Here is a 17,129-nt window from a genome sequence, read left to right as displayed (position 1 = left end):
GAGGGGCTGCTCTCTCCTCGGAAGTGATCTGCTCACTCCCCGGCTCCTCCTCTCTGTATAATATCTCAGGAAGCAGCTGTAGTCTGGCTGTCAGAGGAAGAACAGAGATGGCACTGCCAGCTTCCAGCCTGAGGACTGCCCTGCTGGTGCTTCTGTCTCTGGGGCTGACACTGGCTCTGGGGCTGCTGCTCCCAGAGGCTCTCAAGCTGCTCTTCACATTTGTGGGGCTTGCCTGTGATAATGCTTCACATGCCATTGTCTTGGTGTACTTTATCTTCATGCTGTGTGTGGCCATGCCATCTTTGCCCAGAGGCACTTTACCAGTGAGTAATGCCATCATTGACATTTTCCTCTGATATACTAGCAGCTTCTTCCTTTGTATATAGTGCTAGCCCATTAAATAGTGGGGTCTGTAGCAGTACATTTCTATAGTCATCTATTCCTCGAATGTATAGAAGCCAGGGTGCTGTGCCCATTCTTGACATTCAGAGCCTGCTCTTTAGGAAGAGAGCTCAGCTCGGCATAGATTGTCGCTGCCATGAATCACACGATCCAAACTGTTGTTGCCTTTGTAGATCATTGTGACGCAGTCATGAAAATGGCCTAAAACATACAGAATTCTGTACATACTAAAAAAAAAATTGTTGTGAGGTAGCGCTAGCTTTGTCAGTGCCCGTCATACCATTTATTGTGCCTTAATATTTGCCAAATTCAGTTTTCACATCAGGGTTCACATATTGTACTATATTCAGTTGGCCATAGACATGTAACTGGCGGTGAACACATGCAATTCTGTGAGTCATAGCGATAAGGCTTATGTATGACCAGACAGTTTTCATCCAAGATCCATTTAATCTTTTCTTACATGTTATTTTGTGCATTTTATAAGTTGCCAGCTAGGAAACAAGCGCATTGTGACAATTATTGCCATATGTATGCTGGACTTTCCACCGCTTGTTATGACACTACAGAGCCAAAAATAGATAAATTATTAACTTAGCCAAAACATATTAGAGTAAAATAAACCTGTGCCAGAGAGCCAGGTCAGCAAGTCTATACTTGGTTATTGTATAACACAATAACCAGGGGCAGGTGTCACAAAAATGTCCCCGCCTCACACAAGACCACTTAGTGCATTTGCTGTCTTATGTTTTTAGCACTTGTAAGTGTTACAAAATATTTTGGACAGTGACTTTCTAAAAAGTTGTCCATGCATACTCATGCATCGCACAGATAGCCATAGAATTCATTGGACACAATGTATTGCCACGTTCTCCCTGTGTTGGCATTGCAGACAGATTGAACATTTGCTCCTAGGTTGCACATACCCAAGATAACAAAAGTAAAAACTTACCAAACATCTTTATGAGGGGGCGCCCTGTGTCATTCCGCCAGGTTTCCATCCTAAGCCCCGCAGAAACTGGATAGGGGATGGCTTCCCAGCGGTCACTTTTAAAACCCATTCATTTGAATGGATTTTAAAAGCAAACCGCCGGTGTCCGTTTGCAGCCTCTTTGTGGGGAAACAGTTTTTTTGGGGCTGGACACAAAGTACTTCATGTCAGACTTTGTGTCCAGCCAAAAAAATCTGTTTCCCCGCGGAGAGGCTGCAAACGGACACTAGTGGTTTGTTTCTAAAATCCATTCAAATGACTGACCGTGGAGAAGCCATCCCCTATCCAGTTTCTCTGGGGCTTAGGACAGAAACCAAGCAGAATAACACAGACGCACAGGGGCGCAAGTGTGAACGCCCCCTTAGAATTATTTATAAAAAACAGCAAATGACAGCAAACATAGCGTTCTAAGTCAATAAATAGTCGATTATTATATACAGTATAACTTTCCCCGTGTACTGTTTCCTCCTTAGTGGTATACATCAGACATAGAGCAATATATACAATAAAGAAAGTGCCCATTAAACAAAAAATGTAATTCACTATTTACAAACAAATACAGACCAACAATACCAGGATCGACACATGTTTGCTGACTGGCGTCTTCCAGGTGGAAGTCACCTTATTAAAACTGCAAAGATAATTTCTGTTTACATTGTATGCAGTACATTATACGTAATCCTATAAAGTTTATGACTGTAGTTATTGCTTTAAACGTTGTGCTACAACATGAATTTATAGCATTGTATATAGCTAACAATGATAGTATTTCTCTTTCTGTCTTTCAGACTCAAGGGAAGGCGGTACTGATCACAGGCTGTGACTCGGGCTTTGGTTTGGCCTTGGCAAAACATTTGCATAAATTAGGATTTACAGTATTTGCAGGTTGCTTATTAAAGGTCAGTAACTTACATCCTACAATAAATTGAATTTCTACAAAATGATTTATTATGACTCACTTGTCAAGTTCTTTTGCATTCAGCACTTGTAGTTTTGCTTGGGCTCCAAATTGTTCATTTCTTTTGTAACATATTTATAGGAAACCACAGTCTTATCTGTGGGCAGTGTGGCCAGAGCTTCAGACGAAAAAAATATATTGGCTCTCAAACTGAAAAAACATAAGTGCAAAACAAATGTTTAGTCACCAAACAGTATAACGCTATCCAGTAACTCCCACCCACAGTATAATGTGCCCCAGTGGCCACCAGTGCAGTAAAATGCTCCCCAGTGGCCCCCTACACTTAGTATAATGTTCCCCATTGGTCTCCACACAGTTTTCTCATATAGTAAAAAGTAATACTTACTAAACTCAGCATAGCAGCAGAGCTAGTCACATTTGCAAACTTTTTAGTCACTCTCTGGAGCCCTGGTGGTATAGAACAGGAGGAGCTAAGTAGATTGATATATACACTTCTCAACATTGTAATTGCAGCTCCCAGAAGGACAGGCCGTAAGGTTATACAAATCAAGGAAGTAGTAGGTGTCCGTCATATCTGTCAATTATGAAATTTTCAAGCACTTAGCACCAATCTGTGTCGTGTGGGAGGAGCATAAAAACCAGTATGAAAGCAAAGTTTTTAACCTAATTATACCTTAAGAATTGGATCAAGAGGTGTGGGAAGACATCAGAAAAAATTTGTACAACATTGGGTTATGAGCCATTCGTCCAGTGTTCCATTGACCTCACACAGGAGTAAATCCTGGAATAGAGGGCTACCCTCTTCAAAGATGGATCTCGCTTTTGTTTTGGACGCAATGGGTAACCGCATGGGGATTATGTTGTGGGGTAGCATAAGGTATGATAGGCAGAGTGTAGTCTTTATTTCAGGGACATTAGTAGCTCAACATTATATTGATTTGGTTTTGAAAGCAGTAGTATGGCGATTTCCTAGGAGACATTTTTCGCAATGGACAATGCCAGGCTGCATATTGTTCATGTTACTGTGAGAAGGCTGTGTGGACTAAATATGCTATCATGGCTTCTCCAGACTTGTCATTGGTGGGCAATTGCAAAGGGAACCTAGTCGAGCTGAGACTTATACTTTGTTCTTTTGCCCCTTCCTGTAATGTCTGATATGCTATAGTAACAGCTTGGATATGCTGAAGTGCAGATTATAATGTTGTATAGCAGCTGAGGTGTGTATTTTGAGATTCTGCAGAAGCTTAAGGGGCCATCTCATGACATTTTTGCACTGGGCCACCACTGTGTTCAAATAATCCTACTACGTCAGCTACCTAACATGATACTTGCAGATCAGACTCCACGTTAAAGGTTCCCTTTAAATATTGAATACTTGCAGATCTGTTCGTACATACATCTTGAGGAAAAGAAAAGTCATTTGTCAAGCAGATACAGTTTCTGTTACCTCTTGCTACAGTGTGTATGTATTTCCATGTTAAGTTCACTGAAATATGTGTAGTACAGAATATAGATTTTGTCTTGCAACCTGTTACTTAGACCTGGAGTTCTTTTTTACAGTCTGTGCAGTGAAAGATAAAATGAGACTTTGTAAAAGTAACGATCCGATATCCAAAAGGAGCTTTGTGGAGGCCTCGGCATTTACAGATTACGGTATCGCAGGGTTTTCTTGGAATAAATCTTGCATTTTTGTACTTATCTTTTACTAACCATACTGCAAGCCTTTCAGAAAAAAAAAAAAGTACACTTATAACCATGAGTATAGGGAATGTCACAGAACTTGTTTCATATAATGGGGAGATTCCAGAAAACTCATATATAAGATTCCAAAGAAACCATTCATAATTTCTGTAGGAATATCCTTCTGCAAACTGTGGGAAAAGATGAACCATAATCGGGTAGTTTTTGCTGTTTCTTAGTGGGCCTCCAGCAACCTTCAACCTTTACAATGCAAAGGTCCAAAGACCACCATAAGGTCACGTCACATTCACATGGGGTGGGTTTCCAACCTCCAACCCTAGTTAGTGCTACTTTGCTCTGCCTTTTCTCATGAATTCTTTTAGAAAACTTCCATATGATATTGGAGGCACACTAAGCCAGCCATATACTGTGTATTATTATATGGCTAAAGACAGATGTGAAGGGGGGGAGGAAATTAGACGTATTGAATTTCAACATGCCCAATCCCTTGTTCTCAAGAAACATAAGTCACTGCCAGAGGCAACAGCTTATTTCTCTGTTCCTATTGAAGACACCTAAACACCAGACAAAACAAGTATGCATGTGTGTATAAAGGGTTGGGAATAAAAGCTGGCTAATGGCCTGGCTTGCAGACTGAAAATGACTTTCCTTCTACTACTGATAACAGATATACACATATGTAATACTCATCTAGTAATTCATAACTTTAGTAGTGTTTTGAAGGTGGCAATACCAAGTAGTTTGGTTTTTTTTGGAACCCATTCAGATGCACAATACATGCATGAAACTATTGTGGATTGACATTATATAGCATCAATAAGCACTTACATGGGCTGATGTAAACTCCATGCGGGAGTTACAATTGCTTTTGCAAACATCTGTTCCCAGTACAATTTCATGGAGAGATGTGCGGCTGACAGTCAATCTGTTTTGTGTCACATAAAAGATGCGATCACCTGACAAGCGAGCGGTTGCTTGTGTGTCATCTGATAGTCCCACTCCATTGGCCAGTAATCGGGAATGAGCATTCCCAAGACCAGTTCAGTTGGTGATGTAAATGGGTCCTTATAAATGATGGTCTCTTCGACATGTGTTTCCAGGACAAAAATGGTGAAGGTGCTCAGGAGCTGGAAAGTTTTCATTCTAATCGTATGAAAGTGCTTCAGCTGAATGTCTGCAGTGAGGAGGAAGTTACACAGGCTGTTGAGTTTGTAAAGAAAAACTTGGAAAACCCAGATACAGGTACAATAAAATTCCTCATTTTGGAGTAAATGCAGTAAGGTTAAATTTAGAGAACTGATTTTGTTATCCTCCATGGTGCCTCTGGGAATACGGAAGATGAGGTACAGGTGCAAGTGTGGTCAGTGTGCAGTCCAAGGAAATCTAAGTCTGCACATTGACATATGGTATTCAGATTCAACAAGATAAACTGGAATTAGGACATGCTGTAAATATTTACACAGCTCAAGGGTCCACATGGAAAAACTGAAGTGTGCATGGGCCCATTCACTTCAGTAGGACCTTGTTCAGTCCATTTCAGTCCGTCTCTAATTTGACATATTAAGAGTACACTACAGGCAACTTTGTCTGAGTAGGCCTTTAGATCACGCATCACCTTCTCTTTAGATTTTCTTTAATTCAGGCACATGTAACAGAGATTGAGCATTAATTCATAGTGACTAAAGAAATGATGAATGTAGTAAGATTGGGGTACTTCACTTATTACCAGGCGTTTTCCAGCACCCAGGTGGTTTTTCTCCTGATGTTCTATAGGTCATCAGTATCTAATCAGTGGGGGATGACTCCAGGACCATACATGGATTAGCTTATCCGGCTGTCTCCCTTCAGATGCACTGCAAGCTACTGCACATGAATGGGTCAGAATTAATAGGCACAGAAATACAGTTCTGCGACTATACAGTGGATGGGGCTGTAGCTTTGCTCTTATTACTTGAATAAGGTCAGATTTGCTTTGAGGTTTGCCTTCCCCTGTAGCTTCCAGTGCCTGGAATCAGCCAATCTAAGTGTGTGGGGTCTGGTTGTTGGACTGTGACTCACCAATGAGATACTGATGGCATACCCTGTGGATAGATCATCAGTATGAAATAAACACCTGAGAAATGGAAAACCCCTTTACCAATGACCATTAAAATACTGTAATACATTTTAACAGGAAGCGTTAAAGGGATGCAACAGCTTGGAGCCACATTAAAGATTATGTAGTGAAACTGCAGCAATTCTCTAAAAAAATTTTATTGAGAATCAAAACACTCTTTGTACAGGTTGTATCAAGGAATTAGTAGGTCAAGAAGGCAGCAGGGATACTATGTACCGTATCTTGTATGCTTGACCATATAGCTTATGCATAGCTTTGCATTTTACTTTCTTTGCAGGTTTGTGGGGCCTGGTGAATAATGCTGGGACCAGTACATTTGGAGAAGTAGAATTCACAAGTCTAGATACATATAAAGAAATAGCAGAAGTGAACTTGTGGGGGACGATAAGAGTCACAAAAGCATTCTTACCACTAGTACGCCAAAGTAAAGGTAAGTAAAAGTAAACTGGCACCAACAGAACAGGGTGGCAAAACTGGTAATATTTAATACTGTATAAGAACTAGCATCATGGGTTCCATTCTTACAGAATTCATAATGCATGTAAAATAGATGTCTTGATCCCTTTTAATACAGTGTCTAATAATCCAGAAAGATTCATCAAGTCTGAAGACGGTCTGAGTCCAGGATAGAACTGTCAATAGTCTCCTCACGCTGGCTGTTGACTGGCTCATGTGTCAGATTTATTATGCCTTGTACATTGGTTTTCTGCCATACAAGATGTAAAAAGCCATTTTTTTTTGTGTGCAGATGTTTTCTTGCTTTAATTCATAATCTTCCAGAGATTCAGGTAGTTAGAATATGACGGCCAGTCAATGACAACAATTCCTTTGTCATCCAGGAACTGTTGGTTTGGCAATTGCTTTAAGGATTCATTCTGGTACTTAACAGCAGTCAGGGTACTGTTGGCTTTCATATCTGTTGTATGTGCTCAGTCTGAACCTGCTGTCATCTGTGAAAAGAATTGGGTACCAAAGGTGGGCCTGCCAATTCAGTTTTGTTTTTCTGGTGAATGTCAAATGAGCTGTGAATTGTTGGGCTGTGAGCACAGGTCATTCTATAAGATATCATGCCTTCAAGCCACCCTTATGGAGTCTGTTTCTCACAGCTTGATAGGAAACATGCACACTGTAGCCTATTGAATGTAATTGTATAGGTCTCTGGCGGGCACCTCCTGTTACTCTTCGCATAAAGGCACAGTGACTGGGTTGATGCCCTTTTGCGGCCATAGCTGCCCTTGTGTAACGGCCCTTCTCCCAGTATCTGAACCATGCTCTTGAGCATGTGCTGGGGGACACAGCAAACCTCCACCAACAGGTAGTCCTGGAGTTGATGGACTATCCATGTAGTGTGAATGGATTGCAAAGACTGCCTCATGTTACCAGTAGTGACAAAATGAGAGAGTACTTGTTTGTCGCCATCACCTGCAGTTGTCAGTTCATCAGTGCATCCTATCCTGTAGATGGGTGATGATTCTTTGATCAATGGGAATGCCACTGAACCAGTTCCCTATTGCTCCCCATTCTCAAAACAATGGTAAAGTGGAAATTGAGTGGAGCAGTGGTTGGACATATGCACTACCCCTTCATTTATACTCTAAGAGCTAGGGGCTTTTCATTCTGCAGCTGCAGTGTAGGTTTGCCACGTGTACCAATAAAGCTCCTAATGCATATGTTAAATGGGTTCCTAGGTCCCTATTATTTCAACAAAGGCCAAAAGAGTGTTCAGTTAGCCTCAGTTCAATGGTATCCACCCATTGTGTGAAGGATACCAATGTTTGGCATTCATCACAGTCATCCATTTAACATATTTTCCTGGTGTATATGGTAAATGGACACTAGAAACACATTAAAACAGCCTTAGGCTGGTCTTACACGACCGTAGTTTAAGTCCGCAAATGGTCCGCAATTGAGGGTTTTCAATTGCGGACCATTTGTGGACACATTATACTCAATGAGGCCTCTTACACCACCGGATATTTTATCCGTGGTGTGCCGGGCCGCAACCGAGGTCCGCACTTTTTAGAACATGTCCATAATGGCCGCAATTCACGGCACTGCACGGACTCACGGAGTATAAGTTGATGATCAGCAACTAGTGTTGCTGATCAGCAACTTGCGGACCGTAAAAGCATTACGGTCGTGTAAGACCAGCCTTACTGTAACAGCAAGCACAGCCTAAGGCTAAGGTCACATCCGTTTTGGAGACTCCGTTAAAAGCATTTATTGCAGATTTCATTATTCTAATATATCTAAAAAAATGCAATAATGCAGGAGGCTTCAGTATTTCAGGTGGTAAAATGACAGACATCATAATGGAAACCCAATAGACCCCATTACAGTCAAGAGTTTTCATTGCAATTTGTTGGTGTCTGTCATATGACAGATAATTTTATGGCTTGTGTCATATATAAAAAGCTTCTTAATGCTATATTTTGCATGTTTTTTTGCGTCCAGCGGTTCAGTATGTCACAAGTGTGTGCAAGAGCAACATTTTCTGTTTCAGACTATTGTAGGAGAAACTAGGTGTATATTATCATTGAAAAATGTGACTTACTTTGAGCTATTCTTGCAAAATTCTAGGGTACAGTAATCCTGCTATAACAATAGCTATTACGTTTACATACAATTGACGTAATTCGGGTAGATTTTGAGTCAGTTTTATGAAACAAAACTAACAGGAAAATAATACTTTCTATAAAAGTGCTCCCATACCAATTTGTATTTCTACGTACAGTAGGTGGTTCTTGAATATGCTACTGGCTGAATGGGATAAGATCACCTTTTATGAGTTATAGGACTCTTTATATTTAGAAGTTGCTTTTTAATATCATGGGGAGCCATTTTATGAAATTGACCTGTATTTCATTAGAAACAGTCAAAAGAGGTGTACAATACAGTCAGTGAAATCAGTTATTGAGTCTTACGTGGGTCGAGTGAAAGCGTATTTTAATCATCCCAGCTGGAAGTAAAAAGGTGGTGGGTGTAAGACATTTCATTATAAAGAGCGTGCTTTCGTGACAGACTTGTCTCCTAAAATAGACCCACAACTAAAGTAAAGGAGTTTAAGCCTCTAAGTCTCAGCCTTTGTAGATTGTAAAGGATTAAATTATGTAGAAGTGCTCCTAAATTTAGCATAAAACCAAAGTGTAGATTCATCAAATACAACATTCAATTTGCTGTGCGACATATTTGCTGCTTTTTGTCGCTGTAATGAATCAAACCACTTTGTGAACTGCTTTAAACTTTATATAGATGTATATAGTACTTTATGTCACCATAGGTAGTTTGAGAATAGAGTAGGGTAATGGACATTGGCTGAGCCCCCTCTGTCTGTGCCAGTTTCTATTGACTCTAGTGTAAACCTTAGTCGCCACTGCTTTCTAAATAAGTTAAACACAGATTAATTTCCGCTTTATATCTTATGCTTATTGCATTTGGGTAGTTTTTGGATTGGGTTCACACTGTGCATTTTTGCCAGAATACCGCATGCACTTTTTCAGCAAAATCGCACTGTGTGAACCCAGCCTTGCAGTTACCACAACCTCCAATGATCAGATACAACCGAAAAGAATCTGTTTTTAACTTCCTTACCCTTCGTTCACATCCGCATAAGGACCCCCCCGAACATAGTGTCAAATGCATTTGCAAGCGGTGTGCCAGTGAAAGCACACGGACCCCATAGACTATAATGGGGTCCTTGTGCTTGCCGTGAATCATGCAGACAGGAAAGTAGATTGTGAATTACTTTCCCTTTCTGCATGATCTCTGCGGAGATCTGCAGGTAGCACACGGACCCCATTACAGCCTATGGGGTCCGTGTTCTTTCACTGGTACACCGCTTGCAGTTGCATTCGGTATTTTGTTCATGCGGACTCCCCCGGACGGAATACCAACGCAGATGTGAACGAGCCTTAGAAGAAACAGCATCAGCAGCACTTGGACTGAATCTGGCTGTAGCACTGCGTGGAATTGGCCTTATATTCAACCATACAGATATAATTTACTACCTGTCTAATGAACTGGAAAATTATAGGTTGTCACCAATTACCGCTAAATTACAAACTGCTCAGAACAGCTTTTAGAATTCTTAAAGGAACTGTCTCCTTTAAGGCAACCCCTTTCCAAATACCTTATTTGGTTGTATTAACATGGGGAGCCTGCTTTGTACCATTGTTTATGAGCTAGAGTATTGAGCTACTAGAAAAGAGCGGCATCCACTTTTGTAGGTTACTTTTAATACTACAATTACCCTTCAGCAGCCACTGAGGTATTTGTATCATAGACAAGGTGTCAAACCTTCTAATGTACTGTTTTGAGTCTGATTCATATGCAATGTTTAGGAAATAAATTAAGTTCTCTTTTATACATTAAAGTCTGTATTATTTTTTTTTTTCATAATCTATAACTACTGCTAACAGATACTAGAGGCATTATCAATATAAGACTGTAGTAAAAGTACAGATTGCTTTTCTTTACTACAGGTCTTTATGATTCCCGGATTACCAAGTGATCACAGATCATTAATAAACTGATTGTTTATCATTGACTTGTGCAACAGTCATGAACATCACTCAGTATCATTCCTGCTCCTGCAGTACTTAGATAGTCCCACTTTACTTTCAAACAGCAATATATACAAGTTATTTTGGCACTCAATGTACAGTTGCCAGGAATTTCTTCACGGATGGACAGTGCCCTTTGGTATCCAGACAAGTGGACACAAAGTTATCTTACCTTTCCTAAAATGTCCCTTTAGGAATTGTTGTAATACACTTACAGTACCAAGGATCTGCTGATCTTTGTGTGTGGAACCAAAATACCACACCAAATAATCTAATTTCCGGCAAAAGCCAAGGGATGACAATTGTACAACCCCAAAGAAAACTGGAGGAGGTGACCTACATACAGTCCTATGAAAAAGTTTGGGCACCCCTATTAATCTTAATCATTTTTTGTTCTAAATATTTTGGTGTTTGCAACAGCCATTTCAGTTTGATATATCTAATAACTGATGGACACAGTAATATTTCAGGATTGAAATGAGGTTTATTGTACTAACAGAAAATGTGCAATATGCATTAAACCAAAATTTGACCGGTGCAAAAGTATGGGCACCCTTATCATTTTATTGATTTGAATTCCCCTAACTACTTTTTACTGACTTACTGAAGCACAAAATTGGTTTTGTAACCTCAGTGAGCTTTGAACTTCATAGCCAGATGTATCCAATCATAAGAAAAGGTATTTAAGGTGGCCAATTGCAAGTTGATCTCCTATTTGAATCTCCTCTGAAGAGTGGCATCATGGGCTACTCAAAACAACTCTCAAATGATCTGAAAACAAAGATTGTTCAACATAGTTGTTCAGGGGAAGGATACAAAAAGTTGTCTCAGAGATTTAACCTGTCAGTTTCCACTGTGAGGAACATAGTAAGGAAATGGAAGACCACAGGGACAGTTCTTGTTAAGCCCAGAAGTGGCAGGCCAAGAAAAATATCAGAAAGGCAGAGAAGAAGAATGGTGAGAACAGTCAAGGACAATCCACAGACCACCTCCAAAGAGCTGCAGCATCATCTTGCTGCAGATGGTGTCACTGTGCATCGGTCAACTATACAGCGCACTTTGCACAAATAGAAGCTGTATGGGAGAGTGATGAGAAAGAAGCCGTTTCTGCACGTACGCCACAAATAGAGTTGCCTGAGGTATGAAAAAGCACATTTGGACAAGGCAGCTTCATTTTGGAAACAAAAATTGAGTTGTTTGGTTATAAAAAAAGGCGTTATGCATGGCGTCCAAAAAGAAACAGCATTCCAAGAAAAACACATGCTACCCACTGTAAAATTTGGTGGAGGTTCCATCATGCTTTGGGGCTGTGTGGCCAATGCCGGCATCGGGAATCTTGTTAAAGTTGAGAGTCGCATGGATTCCACTCAGTATCAGCAGATTCTTGAGAATAATGTTCAAGAATCAGTGACAAAGTTGAAGTTACGCCAGGGATGGATATTTCAGCAAGACAATGATCCAAAACACCGCTCCAAATCCTCAGGCATTCATGCAGAGGAACAATTACAATGTTCTGGAATGGCCATCCCAGTCCCCAGACCTGAATATCATTGAACATCTGTGGGATGATTTGAAGCGGGCTGTCCATGCTCGGCGACCATCTAACCTAACTGAACTTGAATTGTTTGTCCAAAATACCTTTATCCAGGATCCAGGAACTGATTAAAAGCTACAGGAAGCGACTAGAGGCTGTTATCTTTGCAAAAGGAGGATCTACTAAATATTAATGTCACTTTTCTGTTGAGGTGCCCATACTTTTGCACCGGTCAAATTTTGGTTTAATGCATATTGCGCATTTTCTGTTAGTACAATAAACCTCATTTCAATCCTGAAATATTACTGTGTCCATCAGTTATTAGATATATCAAACTGAAATGGCTGTTATAAACACCAAAATATTTAGAACTAAAAATGATTAAGATTAATAGGGGTGCCCAAACTTTTTCATAGGACTGTAGATAACCTACTAACAAAGATTATATCAGGGTGACAGTAAGCAAGAGGGTTTTTTCAACTTTGTTTATTCGACAACCCAATATTCAGCGCTATAATCCGCAACAAGAACTCATCACGGTGCAAGCAAAATTTGTTGATTATTCACTGTAAAAAAAAAATTTAAAAAAATTAACACTTAAGCTAAATAGAGTGTTATCCGCAGGAAGACACCAAAAACTTGTGCACCCTTTAAATAAGAAGAGAGCCTTGATATCCAAGAGTCTTATATCAATCTCGGATGACAGCCTACCTGTATTCTTGACTCCAAAAGGGATTCGCTTGTTGTCGTGTCAGATGGTATACCCCTTCCTGGCAAACTGTAACAATTGTAACAACAACACCACAATCAGACGGAGAACTTCAAGGTCCAAATATGGTGATCCTAAATGCATACATTGTGTAAATATTAAACCACATCAAATATTCTACATTTTTATTAGTTCATAGATGATAGACGGATGGAAGGGAGGGAAGATGGAACAGGGGGGAGTGTAGTTCTTGTGCTGAAGGGCAGAGAATAAATCTACCAGGTGAGTAAAAGGTTCACCTAATCCTGTTACCTGGCCGATAGGACTTAAAGGGATTCTACCATTAAAAAACTTTTTTTTCTAGGTAACACGTCGGAATAGCCTTTAGAAAGGCTATTCGTCTCCTACCTTTGGAAGTGATCTCCGCCGTGCCGTTCGTTCAAAATACTGCTTTGTACTGGTATGCTAATTAGTTCTCTCGCAGCGATGGGGGCGGGCCCCAGCGCAGGAGATGCGATGGGGGCGTCCCCATTGCTGCTCGAAAACCGACTCCAGCGCCGCCTCTGTCTTCTTCTGCATCCGCCCCTTCCTTCTTCGGCTTGACGTCGGACGCCTGCGCAGTACGCTCTGTTCGGCAAACTTCAGTGTCGGAGTATGTCCGCGGGCATGCGCAGTACGTTTGGCACTATTGTTACAGTGTAGTTACCAGAAGCTATGTACAGTGTACAGAGCTTCGAAACACTGTAGGGGTGGTGGCAGGGAACTGTAGTCTCACTTCTATTAAAGAGGACCTTTCACCTCCTGGGGCAAATGTGGTGTAATACACCGCTAGAAAGCCGACAGTGCGCTGAAATCAGCTTTCACCTTCTGTGCACCAGATAAAGAGCTATCGGTACCGCCCTTCCTCACAGCAGCGTGTATTGTGCTGTACTATGAGAGGGGGCTTGGCTTACCGATACCGATAGCCCTTCACCGGGGGCACAGAATGTGAAAGCCGATAGCGCGCTGAATTCAGCACACTGTTGGCTTTCTAGCGGTGTATAAAACCGCATGTGCCCCAGAAGGTGAAAGGTCCTCTTTAACTTAAATAGAAGCAGGGCTGCTTCCGACTATAAACTTGTATATGGCTTCCAGGGGCTACATCAGCTGATCAGCAGAATCTGGATGTTGAACCACATGTGCCCCAGAAGGTGAAAGGTCCTCCTGATAATACTCGTCTATGGACGAGCACTGTGAGCAGAGGGAGGGGGCGTTCCTCCTCGCTCACACTCTACAGCGCGATAGGCGCTGCTGGGCAGAAGGGCGTCCCTGGCTAACTGTCAGAAATGCCCTTCTGACTGTAAAGCGATACGGTACCAGGACCGATAGCGCTTTACCCGGGGCACAGATCGGGAAAGCCGATAGTGCGCTGAATTCAGTGCACTGTCAGCTTTCCAGCAGTATATAGAACTGCCTGTGCCCAATCTGATGAAAGGTCCTCTTTAAATATATAGGAAAACATTTGTGATTCCACAGCTACAATGATCAGGTTTCATTATTCAATAATGCACAGATTTTTGAAAATGTATTTTTTCCGCTGCATGTGGATAAGCTTAATGTAATCTCATTCACTTTGTTGGTACTGTAAAATACAGCATGTGTTGGATTTTCAGTATCAGAAATAAGTTGTGACAGTCCAAGATTAGATTTATATCATGATTTATCAGGTTGTTGTTTTTAAAAAAAATCTTTTCAGGTAAATTGGCCTTCAAGGGTTTGCTTAGGAGTTGGATAAATCACATAAGAGTCCGTGGAAGCTGAAACATAAAAAAAAAAGTTATACTCTCCTGTCCCCACCAGAAGTCTTGTGCCGGACATGACCGCTGTTGCCTCAGCGGCTGCAGGAAAGATCCTGGTGTCATATGTGACTTCACCCGGTGCTTTCCTGTCTGAGGCTACTGATTGGCTTCAGAGGTCACATGTTGTGTAGGATTTAGAGTGAGGAAGAAACTGTGCTCACTTGAATGGACCAGAACACTGGGGGATTGGCGAGTGTGAATTTTATTTTTATGTTTCACCTTCCCCGGCCGCCTGTTATTTGTCTAATTCCTGGATAACCCCTATAATAATAATACATTTTATTTATATAGCGCCAACATATTCCACAGCGCTGTACAATTTGTAGGGTTCAAATACAGACAGAAATATGCATTACAAAGAAAGTCATTTCACATAATGGGACTGAGGGCCCTGCTCGCAAGAGCTTACAATCTATGAGGTAGAGGGGGTGACACAAGAGGTAGCAGGGGCGGCATTGCTTATACGGTGGTCAGACAATTTTGTAATAGAGGTTACTGTCATTACACAAACATAAAACTTTATGAGCCGTCACCAGTTGTGTCCTTTAACATGTGGATGGAGCTTGGACCTATAAAGTTAGCCTGAAATGGCATCATATCATGTGGGGAAACGTGGGACCCCTTTAAGGGTACAGAGGAAAGTACTGTTACTGCAGTCAAGCAGACAGAAAGCCCTTAACAGAAATCTGTTTGGTTACCCATTCAAGTAGAAAATAAAAGTGGTAATTGAAAGAGTCCAAATAATTTTATCTATTTCTTCAATTGTTTCTTTATGTCCGTTTTTAGGCCGAGTGGTATGCATGGCAAGCATGCTTGGAAGAATGGCTGTCCCATCTCGTTCTAGCTACTGTATTTCCAAATATGGAGTTGAAGCCTTTTCAGACTGCCTAAGACGAGAAATGTACAGATGGGGGGTGAAAGTCATTATCATCGAGCCTGGAAACTTTGTAGCTGCTACTGGCATATTTACCAAAGAGGGTGTGGAAAGACGAGGACAAGACATGTGGGAGCAAGCTTCAGAAACTGTACGAGACGATTATGGGAAAGCTTATTTCTGCCATCAAGTTGCAAGAATGAAAGCTTTTGTCACCTCTGGCACAAAGGATACGACTCCTGTTGTTAATGTAATAACAGATGCTCTGACTTCTAAATACCCGTATACTCGATATAATCCAATGGACACCTATTACTGGATAAAAGTTCAGATTATGACTCACCTACCTGCTGCCATAACAGATAACATTTATGCTTCATGAAGAGTGACAATTGAAACTTACTGAAGCAAAAAGTGTTCAGATATCAAATGACATGCAAGCTGCTGCTAGAGGCCAGAACCTCTATTCATTTGAGGTCCTACTGGTATAACTTTTGTCTGTCATCTAATGGTGTAACTATAGATACTGTACCAATTGATTCTAAATGTCTATTTTCACTGAAGATGTACATGAATGCAAACACTGATATGTAAAACATAATGAGGTAGATTTATGATGCCCCTTCATATCCCCTGTACTGGAGAAAGGTGAGAAGACAGATCAGATGGATCAGTCATCATTAGGGTTGAGCGATCGGGATTGGAATTCCGACCCGATCTTTTCCAGCGGGATTGAGATCGGAGGTTGTCTCAAGATCGGCTCAACCCTAAAAGTGACTTTTCCCATAGAGAAGCATTGACTAGTGTTGAGGATCAGGATTGGAAAAAATCGGATTCCGATCGGCGATCGAGCAAATTCACGATCGGGATCGAGATCGGCTGGAAAATGATCGAAAATCGGATTTTAAAATTGATCTTGAAATCAAGATCGGCACAACCATAGTCATCATTTATGCAAGTAAACTTGCGTAAATTATGATAAATGTCCATGCCACAGTTCCATCCATGAAAGTGGAGTGAGTGGCGCAAAACAGAAAAAAAAAGTTGCAAATTTTTGCAAAAAAAGTGAACTTTTTTTGCAATGCCCAATAAAACACCAGATAATTGGTGCACAAGAAATAAAAAATCTACTCCAACCTATACATACTGTATTTATAGGTATTGCACTATGAAGAAGGTTTATTATAGTTAAAAGGGCATTGCCATCTCAGTATTTATGGCTGTATCCATAGCAGATACCATAAATAACTGAGCCACATCACTTGAGAATTGGGCCCTTTCTGTTCCAAAAAGTAAATGGAGAGCGGCTGAACGTGTGCTTGTCTTTCCATTCACTTGTATGGGAATTGTATAGATAACCAGCAGGCAGTTTTGGCTGATTCTGTAACACAAGTGAATGCAGAGACACATGCATGTCTGGCCCCTCTCTGTTAACTTTCAGAAACAAACTGGACCCTATTCTGGAAATAGATGCAGATTCCAG

General features: G+C 41.0%; 1 protein-coding gene across 1 annotated transcript; it reads left to right on the top strand.

Moving 5' to 3' along the window:
• Positions 1 to 94: 94 nt before the first annotated feature.
• Positions 95 to 16,263, top strand: LOC142197906 (D-beta-hydroxybutyrate dehydrogenase, mitochondrial-like). The gene is made up of 5 exons (XM_075268584.1): positions 95 to 323; positions 2,182 to 2,292; positions 5,114 to 5,255; positions 6,407 to 6,559; positions 15,559 to 16,263. Exons 1-5 carry the CDS (start codon positions 108 to 110, stop codon positions 16,026 to 16,028), a joined length of 1,092 nt encoding a protein of 363 aa, XP_075124685.1. The 5' UTR covers positions 95 to 107; the 3' UTR covers positions 16,029 to 16,263.
• The last annotated feature ends 866 nt before the right edge of the window (positions 16,264 to 17,129 follow it).

Source organism: Leptodactylus fuscus, chromosome 3 (genome assembly GCF_031893055.1).
Source record: "Leptodactylus fuscus isolate aLepFus1 chromosome 3, aLepFus1.hap2, whole genome shotgun sequence".
Taxonomy (NCBI): Eukaryota; Metazoa; Chordata; class Amphibia; order Anura; family Leptodactylidae; genus Leptodactylus; species Leptodactylus fuscus.
The sequence above is the reverse complement of the archived record's forward strand: the minus strand, read 5'-3'. Positions and strand labels throughout refer to the sequence as shown.

Excerpts from the sequence above, each read along its gene's own strand:
- LOC142197906 (XM_075268584.1), top strand. The coding sequence starts at position 108 with ATGGCACTGCCAGCTTCCAGCCTGAGGACTGCCCTGCTGGTGCTTCTG. Across the intron at positions 324-2,181 it reads TGCCCAGAGGCACTTTACCA|ACTCAAGGGAAGGCGGTACT; the intron begins GTGAGTAATGCC and ends TCTGTCTTTCAG. Across the intron at positions 2,293-5,113 it reads TTGCAGGTTGCTTATTAAAG|GACAAAAATGGTGAAGGTGC; the intron begins GTCAGTAACTTA and ends ATGTGTTTCCAG.